Consider the following 18,988-nt stretch of genomic DNA (forward strand, 5'->3'; position numbering starts at 1 on the left):
GATGGAGAAAGGGGGCCACAAGCCAAGGAAAGTGGATGGCCTCTAGAATCTGAGAGCCCCCATCCAAAAGCCCGCAGGGAAATGGGAACTGCATAGAACTGAATTCTGCCAACAACCGAGAGCAGATTTTCCCACAGAGCCTCCAGTGAGGAATCATTGCTGTCCTGCCAACACCTGCCCAGCGCAGTTCCAGACAAGAGGGGACTGAGACACAGTAAGTTCAACAGGTGGTTCTTGATTAGATTCTGGTAGTGGGTAGGGTAGGGAACAGTTTTAAAGAATATTGTTGAGACAACTGAGGAAATTTGAATTTGGCCCATGTGTTAGATAAAAGTATTTTATCAATATTAAATTTCCTGAGTGTGATTGTTGTGATTACTGAGAATGCCTTTGTTCTTGGGAGATACATGCTCAAGTATTTAGGCATGATGCGTCATCATTACTATGTATGTACCTAGAGTTAATGCAAATGTGTAAAAATGTTGGTGAACCTAGTTGAAGGGTATACGGATTCACTGAACTATTTTTGCAACTTTCCTGAAAAAAATTCAAGTTTTTCAAAATAAAAAGTTGGCGGGAAAGAAAATCGCTTTGGATCCTCTGTAGAATGGATTTGAGATGAGTAGGAGGGAAGTGGGAAGACCAAATGGGAAAGTATTGTAGTCAGGTTGAGGTCTGGAGTGGCCGGGGGGATAAGGACAGTGGCAGCGGAGATAAACAAAAGCATCCCAACCCACTCCCAGCTACGTCAGTGAGGTAAAGCCGAGTGAGGAAAGCTAATCACATAAGTATAGTTCCCACAGACATCTCCCTCGCGGGACAAACTTCTACAGGGAAAGGGGTGTGGTTCTCAGCAGCTTTCAAATTTGGTTTGGATCAATTACTCCCGCAGCCACAAGTTTGCGCTCGCGCAGAGAGCGCGGTGGGCAGTGGACTGGAAGAGTCCACGTCTAGAGCATAGGAAGGGGGAGGCGACATCCTAAAGTTAATCGGTCCTCCCCTTCACAAGGTATCTCTCAAATCTTCTGACCTTTTTCCCTACAGTAATTTTGTTGTTGCTGAGTAGCTCCATAAAACTGATGTTTAGTCGAGAATAAGGATGAGTTACAAAAGACGTTTGTTTCCAGCCACCCCCCACGTCCGCTGAGTGCGCCGGGCCGCGAGGGGCGGGAAGAGGAAGCGGAAGTGTTGGCGGCCCCGGAAGCGTCCGCCTGAGTCGATGATGAGAGCCCTGGACCGTTGCCATGGAGGGGTCTAGAGAGCCTGTGCTGGATGCGAAGGCCGAGGTAAGTCCTGGCCTGGAAGGAGCCAGGACAGCGGGCCCCTAGAGCAAGAAAGATCGCTCCCTAAATTGTGTTTTCTGCTTCCGTTTCAGGTCACCAACCAGGTGAGTGAGTGGCCGCCCCGCCCCGTCCTCAGCCGGCCTCGGCTGGGCAAGGGGAGGATGGCAGCACCTGGCCCACCTCCCGCCTCCGGCAGCCGCGGACGATGCCGCCGTGAGCCTTCCCCACCTCTCCCCCAAGTCCAAGGCCTGTGTCCGCGAGCCTGTGACTTTCCTCCCGCCACCTTGCATTGCTCCTTCCACTTTGCACCTCAGATGGTAGCCGCTGCCCTTGTAATTTAATCTCCCCCACCCACTCCAGGCCATAGAGTACAGACCAAGTATTGTTCTCTCTTGACTAGGCGTCGTTTATGCGACACTAGGTACATGGTATTTTAGAATGTGAACTATGTAGAGAAGAAATTAAAGTTTGCAAAGATAGCACCGCAAACATTTTCTTAGTCTTTAAAAAACAGTTATTTTGAAGATGGAGGGTATACCTCTTTAACCTTTCAATGTCTATACTTTTTATGCTGGGATTAAGAATTTGAATTTTTAACTTTATCTTAGGCCTGTATCTTTGTTCCAAGTGTTCCTGCCCTGTTTCAGCTAATAAACTGTCTTTAGACAAATAACTTATAACACACTTCCCAGAAGAAGAGTACTAAAACTACAGTATTTTAGGGCAGGAGTTACCCAGGTCTGTACAAAATATAAGAAAGGGCTGTGATAAGAAATAATGAGAGTACAGGGCGGAGAGATGTCCGTTGACTGCTGTCATCTGTCCCCAGCTGATGTTGCTGTTGCTTTTGAGGATTCCTGGGTGGTAGGGGAAATTCAGAGGGATCATAATCAACCCCCTCTCTGGCTTTGCTCAGTTATTGAGTTAGTGCACTTTGATTAATCTCTCATAAATCATCGTATCCATTCACTTACATTGTCATGTTTATTTAAGTTATCCTGAAACTGAATTATGCTAGATTATAGAGTTTTAAAAATTAAATCTTTTTTAGGGAGAGGGGAGCAAATTTATCTTGCAGTTCTGAAGGGTGGAAGTCTGAAATTGGTCGCGGGATTAAAATCAAGGTGTTGGCAGGACTGTGTTCCTTCTGGAGACTTTGGGCGAGAATCGGCTTCCTTGTGTTTTCCAGCTTGGAGGCTGCCTGCATTCCTTGGCTTGTGGCCTCCACTTCCATCTTCAGAACACACCATTGCAGCCTCTGTCACCATTTCTCTTTCTGCTGCCATCATCACATTGCCTTCTCTGAGTCTGTCCCTTCTGCCCCTCTCTTATAAGGACTCTTGTAATTATATTGGGCCCACTTGGATAACCCAGAAAAATCTCCCCACCTTGAGATCCTTAATTTAGTCATATCTGCAGTTTGTTTTGTCATGTAAGAGCATATTTACAGGTGTCAGGGATTGGAATGTGGACATTTTTGGAGGCTGTTAACACAGCCCGTCCGTACAGTCATTCACAGGTTATATGATTGTTTACATAGAAAAAGTCAAGATAATTTACAGATTATTAAAATTAATATGAGAATTTAGCAAAGTGATTCAATTGTTTTCCTATATTCAGACACAGAGAGTTGAAAAGTGCTTTTTTAAAAAAAGTCATTTACAACATTAAGAAATCACGAAGTACCTTGCAATAAATCTAATAAAAAATGTTTTAAACCTTTATGAAGAAAATTATAAAAGTGATAGACTTCCAGTTTCTGATCAGGTGTGTAAGGAGCTTGGAAGTCATCACTCCATCCTGAAAACAAGTAAAAAGCTGAGCAGACTGAAAAATCAACAACTCTTCTTGGATGCCTCAGAGAAGTGAGCCCACAGGGCAAATTGCTGCTCCCAAAATTGCAGAGACAGATGAATACAGAGAATCATAACTTCCTGGAACAGAAACCTCTGTGAAAACCAGTGTGGGGGTAGGAAGACCTAAATGGTAATTGACGAATTGCTGGAGGCTCAGTGTGGACAAGTTTGAGTTAAAATCTCAGGCACTCAGTTATTAGGGAGCCCTCAAGCTTTTGAGAGTTTCACCTCCAGGAACTCCTAAATTGAACATTTTTATTCATAGTTCATGACGTGTTTTCTAATATACTGCTAGACAAAATGATTGTTTATTTTCAGGAGTTTTATAGGGGGAAAAATCCATTGCCCACCTATAAGACTTTTTTTCTTTGTTGTATATGCTTTTTAAATGTACCAGGTATAGCTATATTAGTTTGAATTTTTTTGGAGCTATATCTTTTTTCTTTTAAATATTTCTCACCAGTATATGAATTAGGAAGGTTAACTGGCACCACACGTCTAGTGAGTGTTCACACCCCCCATACAATCCATCAGCATACTGTTTCCTCTACCTTTAAAAATATACTCTAAATTCACCTCCTGTTTCTGCCACCTCAGTCGAGCTACCATCCTCTCGCCTAGACACTGTAATAGGCTGCCACTTGAGTCCCTTTACTTTCCTTCTTGAACTTAATGCCCTATGCAGCAGTCTGGAGGAGCGCAGTCTGAGTTAGATGAGGTCTTTTCCCTGCTTAAAACCTTTTTAGAGATTCCTGTCACACTAGAAAAAAGTCTTAAACACTTACCTTGGCCTAAGGACCCTTCAAGAATGGAGTCTTCATCTCTTACCACTCTTGCCCTAGCTCATGCCACTCCAGCCGCATGGGCTTACGGTTGTTCCCTGCACACCCTCTGTCCTGAAAGTTCTTTTCTTCAGATATCTATGTGGTTTTTCCTTCACTTTACTCAGGTTTCTTTGTATTCAAAAGCCACCTCCTCAAAAAGGTCTCCCCCGAGGTCTATCTACACAGCCTTCCTGGTCACTCTAGCCCTTTATCCTGCTTTTTTTCTTTTCTTTTCTTTTTTTTTTTTTTAACACTTTTTATAACATTACAACTTCATTATATATTTATTTGTTTATTGTCTGTCTTCTCCACTAGAATGTAAGTTCCTGGGGTCAGGAACTTTGTTTTATTCTTTTTTATATCCCCAATGCCTAGAACATAGCATTATTTAGTAAATACTTCCTGAATATTGGGGCATAGAGACAAAGTACCTTGTCCAAAGCCACTTGGTTAGAAGGTAGCAGAGCTGAGATTCAAATTCAGGTCTGTCTGACTTTAGAATCTGAGCTTGTTAAATTTAACAAATCTTAGTGCTATCCTGTCCAGCAGCACAGATTATTCATTACTTCACATTCTGATATTTATAATCATTGTTTTGAAGTAATTCTTGATTTTCTTTTATAGATGTCTAATTAGAACTCCTTATCATAAATGAATGGTTGTTCATTGTTGCCACATTTGATTGCTTTCCTTCTTTCCAGTTTTATGGAAAAGTCAAAAGAAAGATGTTTTATTGACTTAGAATATCTATTGCCATTTTCCCTCTTCCCATATGAGAAATAATGACTTAAACTTTTCTAGTTTATGGAGTAGTTCATAAATGTATGGCTGTTTATGTTCGCTGTATTGTGTTTGGTGCTACAAGTCACATAAATACATATGGACTGCCCTCAAGGAGTTTGCAGTCCGGTGCATGTAGGGGAGGGAGACAAATCCACAAGGACAGCTATGCAAGGAAGAATGCTCTAAGTGCTAGGGCATAAGAAATGACATGAACATTCATAGAAAGGTTGAGTAAACTAGGGAAGGCTTCACAGAACAGGTAGAATTTGAGAGTTTTGAATTTTAAATAGATATTTGAGAGTTGTATTCCAGGAGAAATGAGCAGCATGAGCAAAGGGGTAGAGGCTGAAAGATAATTTAAAGAAGGAGTGCAGTCCAATTTGAGTGTAAGTGTGAAAGCTATTTGGGACTATGCTGTGAGGAGACTTAAGTCCTAGGTGACTGTTTGGTAACTACTTCATGAGGCAGTAGACATTACAGGTTTTTGACCTGCGATACTAGATTGGGTTAACTTGTAAGTAACGTTTTTGTTTTTGTTTTTTTTTTAAAGATTTTATTTTTTCCTTTTTCTCCCCAAAGCCCCCCAGTACATAGTTGTATATTCTTCGTTGTGGGTCCTTCTAGTTGTAGCATGTGGGACGCTGCCTCAGCGTGGTTTGATGAGCAGTGCCATGTCCGTGCCCAGGATTCGAACCAACGAAACACTGGGCCGCCTGCAGCAGAGCGCACAGACTTAACCACTCTGCCACGGGGCCAGCCCCTGTAAGTAACGTTTTGAGTCTAAAGTCTGCATTGAAGCTGAGAAAGACTATAGGCAAGAAACTAGTTAGGAGGCTGCAGTAAAATTTAAAGCAAGATTTTTTTTTTTTTTGGAAGATTAGCTCTGAGCTAACATCTGCCACCAATCCTCTTTTTGCTGAGGAAGACTGGCCCTGAGCTAACATCTGTGCCCATCTTCCTCTACCTTATATGTGTGGGATGCCTGCCACAGCATGGCTTGACAAACGGTGCATAGGTCCACGCTGGGATCCGAACTGGCGAACTCTGGGCCACCAAAGCAGAACATGGGAACCCAATCACTGTGCCACCAGGCCGGCCCCTAAGGCAAGATTTTTAAAAAGGCTCTGGGTAGGTTTGTAACAGCAAGATTGGGAAGAAGGGAATAAATGTCAGTAGCATTGGCTGAAATCTTGAGTACCTAGCAATTCATATATATTTTGAGTATGGGAGAGAGGAAAATCAAAGTGGACTGAAGTTTCAGACCTGAGTGACTTGGTAAATGGGGGTCATCAATAGAAATGAAATGAGGATGAAAAACAGTTTTGAAGGAAGGTAATATATGGTGTTGCAGGACAGTTGCTATAAACTTACTGGTAGTGAATGTATTCAATGGGAAAGCCTTTCTTCTGTATTTTTACTGGAGGCATTAATACTAACAAAATATGAATTTTTTTGGTTATTTATATTTGCTAAAATTTCTGTAAACTAGTATACTTCAGATTATATAGTTATGAGAATACACTTTGTTGTTGTTTGGTGAGGAAGACCTGTGCCAGTCTTCCTCTATTTTGTATGTGGGACACTGCCACAGCATGGTTTGATGAGCAGTGTGTAGGTCCACACCCAGGATCCGAACCTGTGAACCTCAGGCTACAGAAGTGGAGCACATGAACCTAACCACTACGCTACCAGGCTGGCCCATGAGAATACATTTTTGATAAGACATATATCATATTAAGTATATTGACAAAGTTATCTTCAGCTAATTGTGTTTGACCTGCTTTAATTTTATCTGATGCTGTATAATAAACCACCCAAAACTTACTGACTTAAAGCAATTGTTTAATTCTCTCTCATGATTCTGTGGGTTAAGTGGGCTTATCCCGGTAGTAGTTTGTACTCCTGATCATGTCAGCTGGGGCTTCAGTCATGGAGGAGCCTAATTGGGCTGGAAGTGAAGAGGGCTCACTCACATGGTGATGATTTGGGTGGAGAGCTCAGCTAGCGCTGATAATTGGAGTGACTTGGTTCTCCTTCACGTGGCTGCTGACATCATGGTGGCTGGGTTCCAAGAGGGAGAGTCCCAAGAGCCAGCATTCCATGAAGAAGGAAGCAGAGGTTTCCAGTTTTCCTAAGGCCTCGGCTCAAAGATTCCAGAATGTTTCTTCTGCCATATTCTAATGGTCAAAGCAACCACAGGGACAGCTCAGATTCATGCAGAGGGAGAATATGCTCCACTTCTTGATGTGTGGAGTGACAGGTACAGACAGGAGGGCTGGCATTACTTGTTGGAAGCTATCTTTGGAGACCAGTTGCCACATACTCCAGAACTTGTAAGCATATTAGTTCAACAAATACTTATTTGAACATTCACTTTGTACCGGATACTGTTCTAGTAGACTCAGTAGTAAACTAGATTGATAATGCCCCTGCTCTCATGGCGTTTGCACTTCCTTGGGGAGACAGGTGATAAATAAATAAACGTGATAACTTTAGATAATGATGAGTGCTATGAAGAAAATCAAAGTATGGATTGAAGGTGCCATTAAACAAGATGAGGAAGGCTAATGACTTAGCAAACGTTGTGCACTTAGGCTAGAGCTGGTATGAATTCTCAAGTAGAAATTTGCTAATAACTCATGCTGTAATCAGTTTCCACACATATAAAGTACATAGTACAGTGCTGTCCAGTAGAACTTGCTGTGATGGTAGAAACGTTCTGTGTTGGCGCTATCCAGTATAGTAGTACTAGCTACATGTGACTGTTGATAGTATGGCTGGTGCAACTGAGGAATTGACTTCTTAATTTATTTTTAATTAATTTAAATAGTCACATTTGACTAGTGGCTACTGTATTGGACAGCTCAGGTCCAGCATGGAGAAGATACTAAACATTCTTGCCCCATCCTTAACCTGCCTACTTTCTTAACCTAGTAGAACTTAGTTTAATTCTGAATAGTAATCATGTTGCAGCTAGGTATAATGAAAAATGTGTGGATTATGGAGTCAGACAAATTTGGGTTTTGACTACTAACTCTCCTAGTTTTGTATCTTTGGAGGAGTTGTTTAATCAGTCTTTTCCTCATGACACTTTTGAGAGAGATTAATGTGTGCAGAACACTTAACATTCTTTCCATTTGAAAACTGTCATTTAAAAAAGAGAGAACATAAAAGGGTGTATTTTGTGATTCTACACATAAAAATTACATACAAAGACTAGATGGGGACACAGGAATATGAAAATAGTTTTTAGGATGCTGGAGTTGTGCATGATTATTTTTCTAATTTTCTCCCATGTTGTGTGTTGAAAAGTAAAAATTAAATTTAAACTGAAATGGTCTTTTTTTTTCTTTATAGACAGTTTTTATGGTACAAATAATTTTAGCTACCCTATCAACTAATTTTTAATGTGAGTACAGCTGATTTTTTTGTTTACCTTTTTATCTATATTTGCTTTCTGATTATTTTCCTTTGTATTCGTTTTACTTCTGGTAGTTTTTATATTTTTTTAATTATTAGCTTTTTTTCTTTGCATGTTTTCCTTTTTAAATAATTTTCTTCATTCTATAAGAATTTTGAGGCTACATTACTTCATTCTCAGTATTTTTCCAGAGTGATGAGTATGTACTGTTCTGATTTTTTTTGCTTTTTCTTTTTTTATTCTTTTCTTTTAAAAATCTCCTATGCAGTTAATTTCTATTTAAGACTAAACCACACTTATTAGAAGGTTTGCTTTTAATTTGCATTTAAATGTTCCATTTAGAATTTGGGAAATTGTCATCTCATAAACCTAATCCCAGCTCTCTTTTACCCATGAAAACTAACTTTGCACAATAAATGTCTTTATTGCCGCTCTATTACCTCACCTGTGAGTTTCACCATTGTAATGGTCAGTGAATTCCAACATTGTGTTCCTTAATTGCTTTTCTGCTTGAAATATTCTAGATAATCCAGAGTTTTATTTCAGACTTTGAGTCTTATAAGCAATGTTTATTCTTTCATTTTACTATGGACAGTAAAAATGGACCTTCTTGCATCAAGGAGTTGTACAGGCTGAATAAGTTTAAGAAGTGTCCAGTTAAATTTTTGGGTATCACCATTGAACTGATATAAAAATTATGTCTCTAATTGTAAACTTACTTGAATTCTGTTCTTGGATTTTTAGCCACTTATTGAACATTGCTATTTAGATATTCCTATTCTTTACCACTGCTTGGTAATATCTTCGGACTTTTAAATATGTAAAGTCTTGAGTGCTACGTGATAACCAGCATTCTCCCGGTCAGCAGGGCTCAAATTTTTATAGTTGTCTTTGATGCCTCCCGTGACTATGTGCGCCTCCTCTAGACCTAGTGATTCATTCTTTATAGGATCAGCTGATTCCTAATTGTCACCATCTTAGTTCAGGCACTTACCTGGCTCATACCTGCATTATTGTCTTCTGCTGCCATCACATGAATTTTTTTTTTTTTGCTGGAAAGGATTCGCCCTGAGCTAACATCTGTTGCCACTCCTTCCCTCGCCTTTTTTTCTCCCCAAAGCCCCAAGCATGGTTGTATATCCTAGTAGTAAGTCCTAGTTCTTCTACGTGAGCCACTGCCACACCATGGTAACTGATAGGTGGCTGGTGTGATACTGGGAAGTGAACCCCGGCCGCCAAAGTGGAGAGTGCAGAACTTGAACCACTAGGCCATCAGGGCTGGCTCCAGATGAATATTTTTTAATCACTACTCTCATATCATTCTCTGTACTGAAAAACTTTCATCGAGTACCTGTTGCCTACAGGAAAAGTTTAAGTGACTTACATGATATGTTTTCCATAGTAAGATAAAGTATATGAGAATACTTTGAAAACATACAATTTGCAAAGAATTATTGTGCTCTTCGTCACTTTTGTCAGCTTTATTTTCCATAAGCCTTCCAAGAGCCTTCTACTTTAAGACAGATAAATGGTCTACCCCTTAACTAGATATAAACTATTTTCATCTCTAGTTGGTTCAGCTTGATGTTTGTTAAGCATTTATTCTTTGCCAGGTGTGTATTTATGAAATCTATAAATAAGACACATTTTCCTCTCAATTTCAGTTGTGTTTATTCTTCAAAACTGAACTTAAAGTTATTCTCTAAAGCTTTCCCTTAATCACCCTAGCCTACAATAATTTTTTCCTTGTTTCAGCCAGAAATGTGAAACTCACTCACTTATATCCTCCCCCCCACTGTGTGCAAAATAACATGTATACAAAGAAGTGCAGAACATATGGACAGTTTAATGAATTATTTTTTTCCAGTTTTATTGAGATGTACTTGACATACAGCTCTGTATAACTTTAAGGTGTACTGCATAATGACTTCACATACATATATTGCAAAATGATTACCACAGTAAATTTAGTTAACCTCCATCTCATATGGTTACAAAAAAAATGAATAATTTAAAAGGGAACACATCTGTGTAACCACAATCAAAACTCAACAAATGGAGCATTACCAGTACCCCAGAAGCCCACCACATACCCTTCCACCATCAAACCACTCCACTCCTCCTTGAGGTAATGATTATCCTTCTGTGATAATCATATTCCTTCGTCTCTGTAGTTTTGCCATCTGTATATTCATCCCTAAACAATAGTGTATTTCCTGTTTCTCTCATTTAAGTGAATGAAATCATACAACTTTTGACATTTCTCTCAACATTTTTGGTGTTGTGTAGCTGAAGTTCATTCATTTTCATTGCTGTACAGCATTTCATTTATTCATTTTATTACTATCCCTAATAGTTTAGCGGTATTACAAATATAGCTACTAGGAACATTCTTGTATATGTATCCTGTGTGTATACACAAGGTTTTCTAAGTTATATCCCTAGTAATTGAATCACTGGATCACAGGATATGCGCAACTTCAGTTTTACTAGGTAAAACCAGTTTTCCAAAAGATTGGCCCAATTTAGACTTCCATCAACAGCATGTAACATAGCCTTCCTTGCCAATACTCAGAATTGTCGGACTTAAAATTTTGTCATTTTGATAGGTGTGTAGTGGTATCTCATTGTGGTTTAAGTTTGTATTTACCCATTTCCTTTTCATATGTTTACTAGCCATTTGTAGTTCTTTTGTTAGCTACTATCCTTTATTTTTGTATGGGAAACTTTTACTTAAAATTTATCTATACAATCTTTTTACTTATTAAAGATACTAACCTTTTATCAGCACCATCCTGGCCTTAATGCTGTACCTGACTGGTCCAAAGCCAGTCTGAGACAGGAGGAAATTTTGGTGCTCACACTGATCCCATCTTTTATAAAAAGAAATTTATTAACAAACAAAGCCTTTTGCCCAATCAGTGTTAATTTGGTAGCAAAAGGTATCAGTCAATAGACGGGTATTTTGTGAGTGGCTGCTATGTACTATGTGCCTGCCTAAGCTTTGGAAACAAGACATAAAATTCCTCCACTCGTGGTCTTATGTTTTAGAGACAGTATTAGCAGCTGCATTATCCAATCCTGTTTTATGCTATGGCAACACTGAACAATCATCGACAGTAATTAGCTGAAAAGTCCTGAGGCAGCCGGTAGTCAATAAGGATGTAATCTTTGGAATCAAACAGACTTTAGTTTCAATACTGATTCCAGAAATGTGTGCCCTTGCGCATATTATCTAAGCTCTCTGAAATTCAGTTTTGTCATCTGCAAAATGGAAATAATAGCCTGTAATGTGATGATGATTCAGTCAGGCATTTAATACATGTAAACTGCAGAGCACAGGACCTGGCAGGTGTCTGTCATCAACAGTGATGAAATGTAAAACCACCCAATCACCCAGTCGTCATGCTAGTGTCAGGTTTCAGGTCGAGGACTGTGGTGAGGAAAGAACTGGAGTGGTTCCCGTGTGTGCCTCCATCAAGTGTGAAGATGGTATATAACTCATCTTCCATTTTAGGACTTTTGGGTTGTGGAATGGGGGAAGGCATGTATGGAACAGGAAAGTGAGGTAAGAGATGGTCCAAAGCACTTGGAGCCCCCTAAGTGCAGGAGCCAAATGCAAGGAGAACCAGGCCTGCTGCATCTTCCTTCTGCTTCCATTACACATCCGGTGGAGATTTTTGTTTTTACTTTTTTACTTTTGTAATTATGGACCATGTTGTTTTCCAACTCTGTTTATATCCCATATTGCCTCTCTCCATTTTCATTTGATGATTGCTCCCCTAGCAATAATAAAATGAAGATATTTTCTTTTACTATGACCAGTGTTGAAACTAAAAGTTGAATGTGAGAGCAGTAAAATTGAATAAATATCTGCATTCAAGGCAATGTTATTGCTGAAGTATTGTTTTGTCCTGTTTCATTACAGCTTATAGATTTTCAGTGGAAACTGGGTATGGCTGTGAGCTCGGACAGTTGCAGATCACTTAAGTATCCTTATGTTGCAGTGATGCTAAAAGTGGCAGATCATTCAGGCCAAGTAAAGAACAAGTCCTTTGAAATGACAATTCCACAGTTTCAGGTTTGTGATTTAACTCATTCAATTTTAGTTCATTGTTCTGTAATTGCTGCTTAAAAAGATGTATAAAATCTTTCTTAAGAGAAAATTTTAATTGCTTTTATTTACAATTGTTTCGATGTGCTTTACATTTATTAGTACACACAAAAGATCTGAATTTGGTTTTTTTAGGAATTTGATAAATTATTTTCAGTATTTTATGCTGAATTTGTGTCCTCTGACATTAGATCACTTTCACAGTATTCCTCTCCGAGTATATTTAGGAAATTTTCATCTTCTTTGGAAGGATATTTCCTTTGCATTTAACTCTTTTATTCCTATTCTTTTTAGGCTTAATATTCAAGAATGATAAGCTAAATGAATGTTACCTTTGAACAGTGTTATTTTCTGACTAACGACGTTCACAAAATGCAAATCAGAGCTCCAGCACTTGATGACTAGTTTCATCAGCTAGAGATTTGAGTAACTCAGTAGACTTGAGTCATGTTACCCATATTATCATTCCACCTCTTTTCCAAGGAAAAAAAAGGGAGGGTGGGCAGGAAATCAGGTTTTCTTTTAAATGTACATAAAGGGAAGTATTTTGTCACTAATTCAACTGGCCTTAGAGTTTTGTTTTTATTTGTTTTGATCCCTTTGGTGAGTGAGTAGATAAGAATCCTCACAGCAGTTCATACTCTAAGAAAAGTCATGTGGCCCTACAACTAGAATATGCAGCTATGTACTGGGGGACTTTGGGGAGAAGAAGAAGAAGAAGGGGGAAAAAAGGAAGATTGGTAACAGATGTTAGCTCAGGTGCCAATCTTAAAAAAAAAATGAAAAGAAAAGTCAAGTACTCTAAGAAAAGCAACCATAGTAAATGAAATGGAAAACTCACTAAAAATATATGGCTTCTAGGTTTCCTTTTTAAGAAAAGCCTCTCATATGCCACTTAGGATGTTTTTGATTTCTTTTACAAACTATATTTCCCCCCTCAAGTTTTACTGAGATATAATTGACAAATAAAAGTTGTATATATTTAAGGTGTACAATGTGATGTTTGGTGTATGTATACATTGTGAAATGATTATTACAATCAAACTAATTAACATATCCATCATCTCACATAGTCACCTTTGTGTGTGTGTGTGTGGTGAGAACACTTGAGATCTACTCTCTAGCAAATTTCAAGTATACAATGCCTTATTATTAACTGTAGTCACCGTGTCATATGTTAGGTCTCTGGAACTTACTCATCTTATAACTAAAAGTTTGTACCTTTTGACCTGCTTCTCCTCCTTTCCCCCAGCTCCCAGCCCTGGTAACCACTGTCTACTCTCTGTTACGATGAGTTGCACTTTCTTAGATTCTACATAAGTGAGATCATACAGTGTTTGTCTTTCTGTGTCTGGTCTATTTCACTTAGCATAATGTCCTCCAGGTTCATCCATATTGTCAAAAATAGCAGGACTTCCTTCTTTTTTAAGGGTGAATAGTATTTTATTGTGTGTATATATATACACCACATTTTCTTTATCCATTTGGCTGTCGACAGACACTTAGGTTGTTTCCATACCTCGGCTACTGTGAGTAACGCTTCATTGAACATGGGAGTGCATATGACTCTTTGAGAAAGTGATTTTATTTCCTTTGGACATATATCCAGAAGTGGGATTGCTGGATTATATTGTAGTTCTATTTTACAAATTACATTTTAAGGATTTTCTTTCCCTTTGACTTCTTTCATTTAAAACAGGGATCTTTGCTTTAGAGCAAAAAATAATGGTAACAGATTCAACATTGTTAATGCTAATTAGTGTCTTGGAAGGAATTAGGACTTAGTTAAAAGGAACTAAATGTAGCATATTGTGATATTAGTAGCCCTCAACTGAGTATAAGGACCAAATCCATTTCAAAAGAGAATATAGGTTTCAATCCTTTTTGTAATTCACAATCCTGGTCTAATTCTTATTTTTCTCTGAAGCATCTGTGCTCTCTGATTCCACCTCTAAAAATTTCTTTTTCTCATAGGAAAAAAAACACAAATGGGGCAACCCTTTTAGTTTTTACATGGCTTAAAGCTAACCAGGCAGACAGAGCCTGTGGGTCACATTATAGAACTGAGAGCTAAAAATTTCAATATTACAATTTTGACCATCAGTGTATATATGTATATTGTTTTTGGGGGGTGGCGGGGTGAGGAATATTGGCGTTAAGCCAACATCTGTTGCCAATCTTCCTCTATTTTTTGCTTGAGGAGGATTGTCGCTGAGTAACATCTGTGCCAGTCTTCCTCTGTTTTGTATGTGGGTGCTGCCACAGCACGGCTCGATGAGTGCTGTGTAGATCCACTACAGGATCCAAACCTGTGAACTCCGGGCCGCTGAAGCGGACACGTGAACCTAACCACTGCGCCACTGGCCGGCTCCCACCAGTATATATTTTTAAAGAAATAGTTACATTCTGCTTCATTCCATATCAAATTTACATATAAATTAAAATACAGGTACTCTTAAACCGCAAAATAGAGAATTAAGTCCAATTAACAAGGAAAATACAAAAGATGTAAATCTTAGAGGGTATCCTAATTGCTGAGGTTAAGTTTCAAATTTGCCTCCTAGCTTCCTTCCTAGCAGGTAGAGGAGAAGAAAGGAAAACAGAATTTGTTTGATCTCTCTCTTATGTGAGACTTAAAAAAAGAAGATGATTTCTCCAGGAGAACCACCATACCGTCTCAATTTTAAAGGAAAAGGCTTCTACCATATAAGCTCTTGTCAGTGTTGGATCCCTCTTATTAACTGAACCCATATCTTAAACAAGATGGTCCCCATCACCCTGAAATGCAGTCTTTCACTAGACTAAAAGTCATTCGAAGTCTGGGAACCAACCTATTATTATTTTTTTTAATCTTGATTGTCTAGGACAGTTCTGGGTCTTTAATAAATCATTCTGGTGTGATCTCAAAAGAACTTTCTCATGTGCTTTTAAAAAGTTTAGTCATGAGCTAATTATTCAATTCTACAATAGTATTTTTGCTTGCAGTACCAAATTGCACCGGTTTGTTTCCTGTGGTAACTTTCCAATAATAATCGTTGAGGATGTAACATTAAAATGCAAACTTACGGGGCCAGTCCTGTGGCCGAGTGGTTAAGTTTGCACGCTCCACTTCGGCGGCCCAGGATTTCGCTGGTTCGGATCCGGGGCGCGGACATGGCACCACTCATCAGGCCACGCTGAGGCAGTGTCCCACGTGGCATAACTAGAAGGACCCACAGCTAAAATACACAACTATATACTGGGGGAATTTGGGGAGAAAAAGCAGGAAAAAAAATGCAAACATAATACGTTATATAGCCTCTGGTGGTTAGATATAATTAAAAGAATTATTTAAATATCCTCTAAAAGCAGAATTAATGTTATTTTTCCCCTTTCTCTCCAGAATTTCTACAGACAGTTCAAGGAAATTGCCGCAATTATTGAAACTGTGTGAAAACTGATTACTTCATTGATGAATTGCTATCATCATTCTAAGATCGTGGACTTCACTTTCTGCAACAGAACTGCATAAGGATCAAATGATATTTATTGAATGAAAATTGCACTCTTGTTTTTCCATTTTTTAAATAATTAAAAATCAAACAGGAACGAGATAGTGGTGATGGATGCACAACTTGTGAATGTACCAAAAGCCACTGAATTTGACACTTTCTGTGGTATGTGAATTATATTTCACTAAAAAAAAAATCAGACAAATAGTCGAGTAATATTGAAGACAACACAAGTTTGTGTATTAGAACAATAGTTTTAAAACTTACTGGTAATGGTACCCCCTTTTATAAATAAAATCTTATATGGAGTCCTCTAATAAAATATATGTAAATGGAAAAAGTAGTATTTGATTAGGATAACATTAAAAATTCAATTTTATAACATTCACTTTTTATAAAAGCAATCACTGAGAAGAGTGGGCTCAGACATTTGGAACCAGCTTAGGATTGACCATTGCTCCCTTATGTTAGCCAAGCAGTCAGTTGTTTCTGTGATTAATATTTGTAGAAAGTTCAAATACATGCACAGAGATAGAAAAAGAAGTTTTGACTTGAGTTCTATACAGAACTGAGTTAACCTGGTAGCACAAGTTATTGTGTTAGATGATCTCCATTGAATTTAAATTTATAAACCAGTTGTTAAAGTATCTTATAAAGCCACAGCAATCAATACTGTATGACATTGCTTAGAAATAAATAAATAGATCACTGGAGTAGACTAGGTGGCCTAGAAATGGATCAAGACATCTGGGACAAGGATGGTATTTCAGTTGGGTGGGAAGACATGGTTTATTTAATACATGATACTAGCAGTCACAACATAGACAAAAGTAAATTGCAGGTGGATTAATGACTTAAAGATAAAAGGTAAAACTTAAATGGTTTCCAAAATATTTATATTAACTAAGGCTTCAGAAGACATCAACTCCACAGCCATAATATAAAAAGTATATTTGAAATATAAGAATTAAAAATATGTGGAAAAAAATGAGCTATAAACAAAGACAAAAGACAAATGTTAGCTGATGTATACGTTAATTCTTGGTCTGGAAAACAAATTGCTTTAAATATTTCAAGTAGGAAGAGATTTTCTACAAGAAATGAGATGCTCACTGTAAACTGTCAGAAAGATGGAGGGAACAAGTCAGGAGAAATCATTGGTGGATTTTAGAAAATCCAGTAAAGCAGGGATTTCCGAGAAAACCACTGCCAGTAATCTCTGCACAATGCAGGATATCACCTGGAAGTCGCTGTACATGCCATTTCTGCCATCCGTCAACATGTGTAATGAAATAAAGGCTGCTTGCTTTCTTTACCCTTTTAATTTCACAATGAGAGTGCCTATCTTTGGGGGAGGTTAAACCAGGACTCTGTTGAGACCGGACTCTGGTCAATTGATTTTCTAGTCTTTTAGCACCTGTAGAGGGGAGGTTTAGAAGAGCAAGAATGGTGCTGAGTATTCTGACTCTGCTGACAGAAATAGGAGTTATGAATGGTCTGTTTGCAAAGTGATCACACATACAACACACACACACACACACACACACACACACACACACACATATCATATAGAAAGTTCACAGTCCAGAAATCTCAGTGCAGAAATACATCCTTTGGAATAAAGTCACCAACATGTAAAGATATTTGGCAAAATAGGCTAAATGCCTATCCATTTCCTCTGGGCACACACGAAGATTGCATTTCCCAGCCTCCCTTGTAGTTAGGTTGGGATCTCATGATTGGGTTGTAGCCAGTGGAAACTGGGCAGAAGTGTCCACACCCAGTCTTTGTCATAAATCTTTCCTTGTCATCTTCCAAGCCCTTTCCCATCCTTGCTGCTGGAAATGAAGGACTGAGCGAAATCCTAAGATGGATCCCTGAATCACTAAGGGAGGCAAACCTCACAATAACAGCCTGACTCATATGGGACAGTGGTGTGAGCTAGAAAGAAACTTCTGTGATAAGCTGGTGAAATTTTGGAGTGTTTGTTAAAACAGCAAGTGAGCATAAACTTGACTAACTCAAGATATATGCATGAAGATTTTTATCGTAGCATTTCCAGTGGCAAAAAGCAAAATGAAACAATCCCTGTCAATAAAGAAATGGTTGAATAAATTTAGCTTATCTATGCTATAGTATATCATACACCTGCTAGGATTTGCCTTTGAGATATCAGTACATATTGTCATGTTTTACAAAACAGTGTAAAAATGCATTCATATATATTGGAATACTTAATGGAAAATTAGGAAAGGTATAGAAGGGTGCCTAGCAGGTTGTAAGTATTGGTGGAGAGGGTATCTGGTGAGGGAGAGGAAAAGCCATACAAATATTTTTTTTTGTTTAAGTCTATGATGCATTATAAAAATGTTTCATGGTTTTTAAAAATACTTGGAAATACATGATTTAAAAACATATTTGTTTTTAAGTGTGCTTTTGAAAAGTATAGTTCTTTTTATAGTATAACGTTTTCTTATTTCTTTTAACTTAACAAATGTGTAGTGTTTAGAAACAGGGTTATTTGTGAAGTTCCTCCCCAAACCAGGACAAACCTGAAATAAGCAAATGTAGGCCTAGCTGTGCTACAGAAATCATGACCTCAGCTGGGTCTAACATTTTGATTGGCACCACTGTGAGAAATTTCATTTCTGCCTCTTGCCTCCATTTCCTCTTCTGATCCTCCACGTTGGAAATTTATGTCTTTTTCACACCGTGTCAGCATTTCTGCAGATCTGTGTGAATGCAGCGTCTTTGTCCTCTGCTAAGTAGCTCACTGACGTAAGGAGCCCAGGTCCACTGCCTGCTGCTGCCCACCTGTGTGCTCAGATCTTGCCAGCTTGAAGAGTTAGATGACTGCTCATTTGTGCTTACTGACTGCCCACAGTCATACCCTATTCCTCACCTCTTGGATAGTAGCACATTCATGATTCTAGGATTATGAGAAGCCAAAAGCCCCTTTCTCTCCCTTCCTCTATCCTGTGGGGCACCAAATTGTACTCCCAGAAATCAAAGTAGAACACCACCTCCCCATCCCCCACCACCTGGGTTAAAACGACATACTTTCCTTCCCCAACTGTGCATAGGGTCTCTCCATCTCCCACCCACCCAAGTTTAACAGCTTCCACTCTCCTCCTCCCCCCCATTTACAGTTTAAGGTTATATGCAAAGAGGCCCGAAGTGAGCCCCTGGCTCAAACACTGTGGGTGATGGATTTGA

At 38.7% G+C, this 18,988-nt stretch overlaps 1 protein-coding gene across 1 annotated transcript; it reads left to right on the plus strand.

The window, feature by feature from the left end:
- The first annotated feature begins 1,193 nt into the window (after positions 1 to 1,193).
- COMMD6 (COMM domain containing 6) lies at positions 1,194 to 17,101 on the plus strand. The gene is made up of 4 exons (XM_046664731.1): positions 1,194 to 1,286; positions 1,376 to 1,387; positions 12,096 to 12,248; positions 15,664 to 17,101. Exons 1-4 carry the CDS (start codon positions 1,245 to 1,247, stop codon positions 15,712 to 15,714), a joined length of 258 nt encoding a protein of 85 aa, XP_046520687.1. The 5' UTR covers positions 1,194 to 1,244; the 3' UTR covers positions 15,715 to 17,101.
- Positions 17,102 to 18,988: the final 1,887 nt, after the last annotated feature.

The sequence above is a fragment of the Equus quagga genome, chromosome 6 (genome assembly GCF_021613505.1).
Source record: "Equus quagga isolate Etosha38 chromosome 6, UCLA_HA_Equagga_1.0, whole genome shotgun sequence".
Taxonomy (NCBI): domain Eukaryota; kingdom Metazoa; phylum Chordata; class Mammalia; order Perissodactyla; family Equidae; genus Equus; species Equus quagga.

Excerpts from the sequence above, each read along its gene's own strand:
- COMMD6 (XM_046664731.1), top strand. The coding sequence starts at position 1,245 with ATGGAGGGGTCTAGAGAGCCTGTGCTGGATGCGAAGGCCGAG. Across the intron at positions 12,249-15,663 it reads TGACAATTCCACAGTTTCAG|AATTTCTACAGACAGTTCAA; the intron begins GTTTGTGATTTA and ends CTTTCTCTCCAG.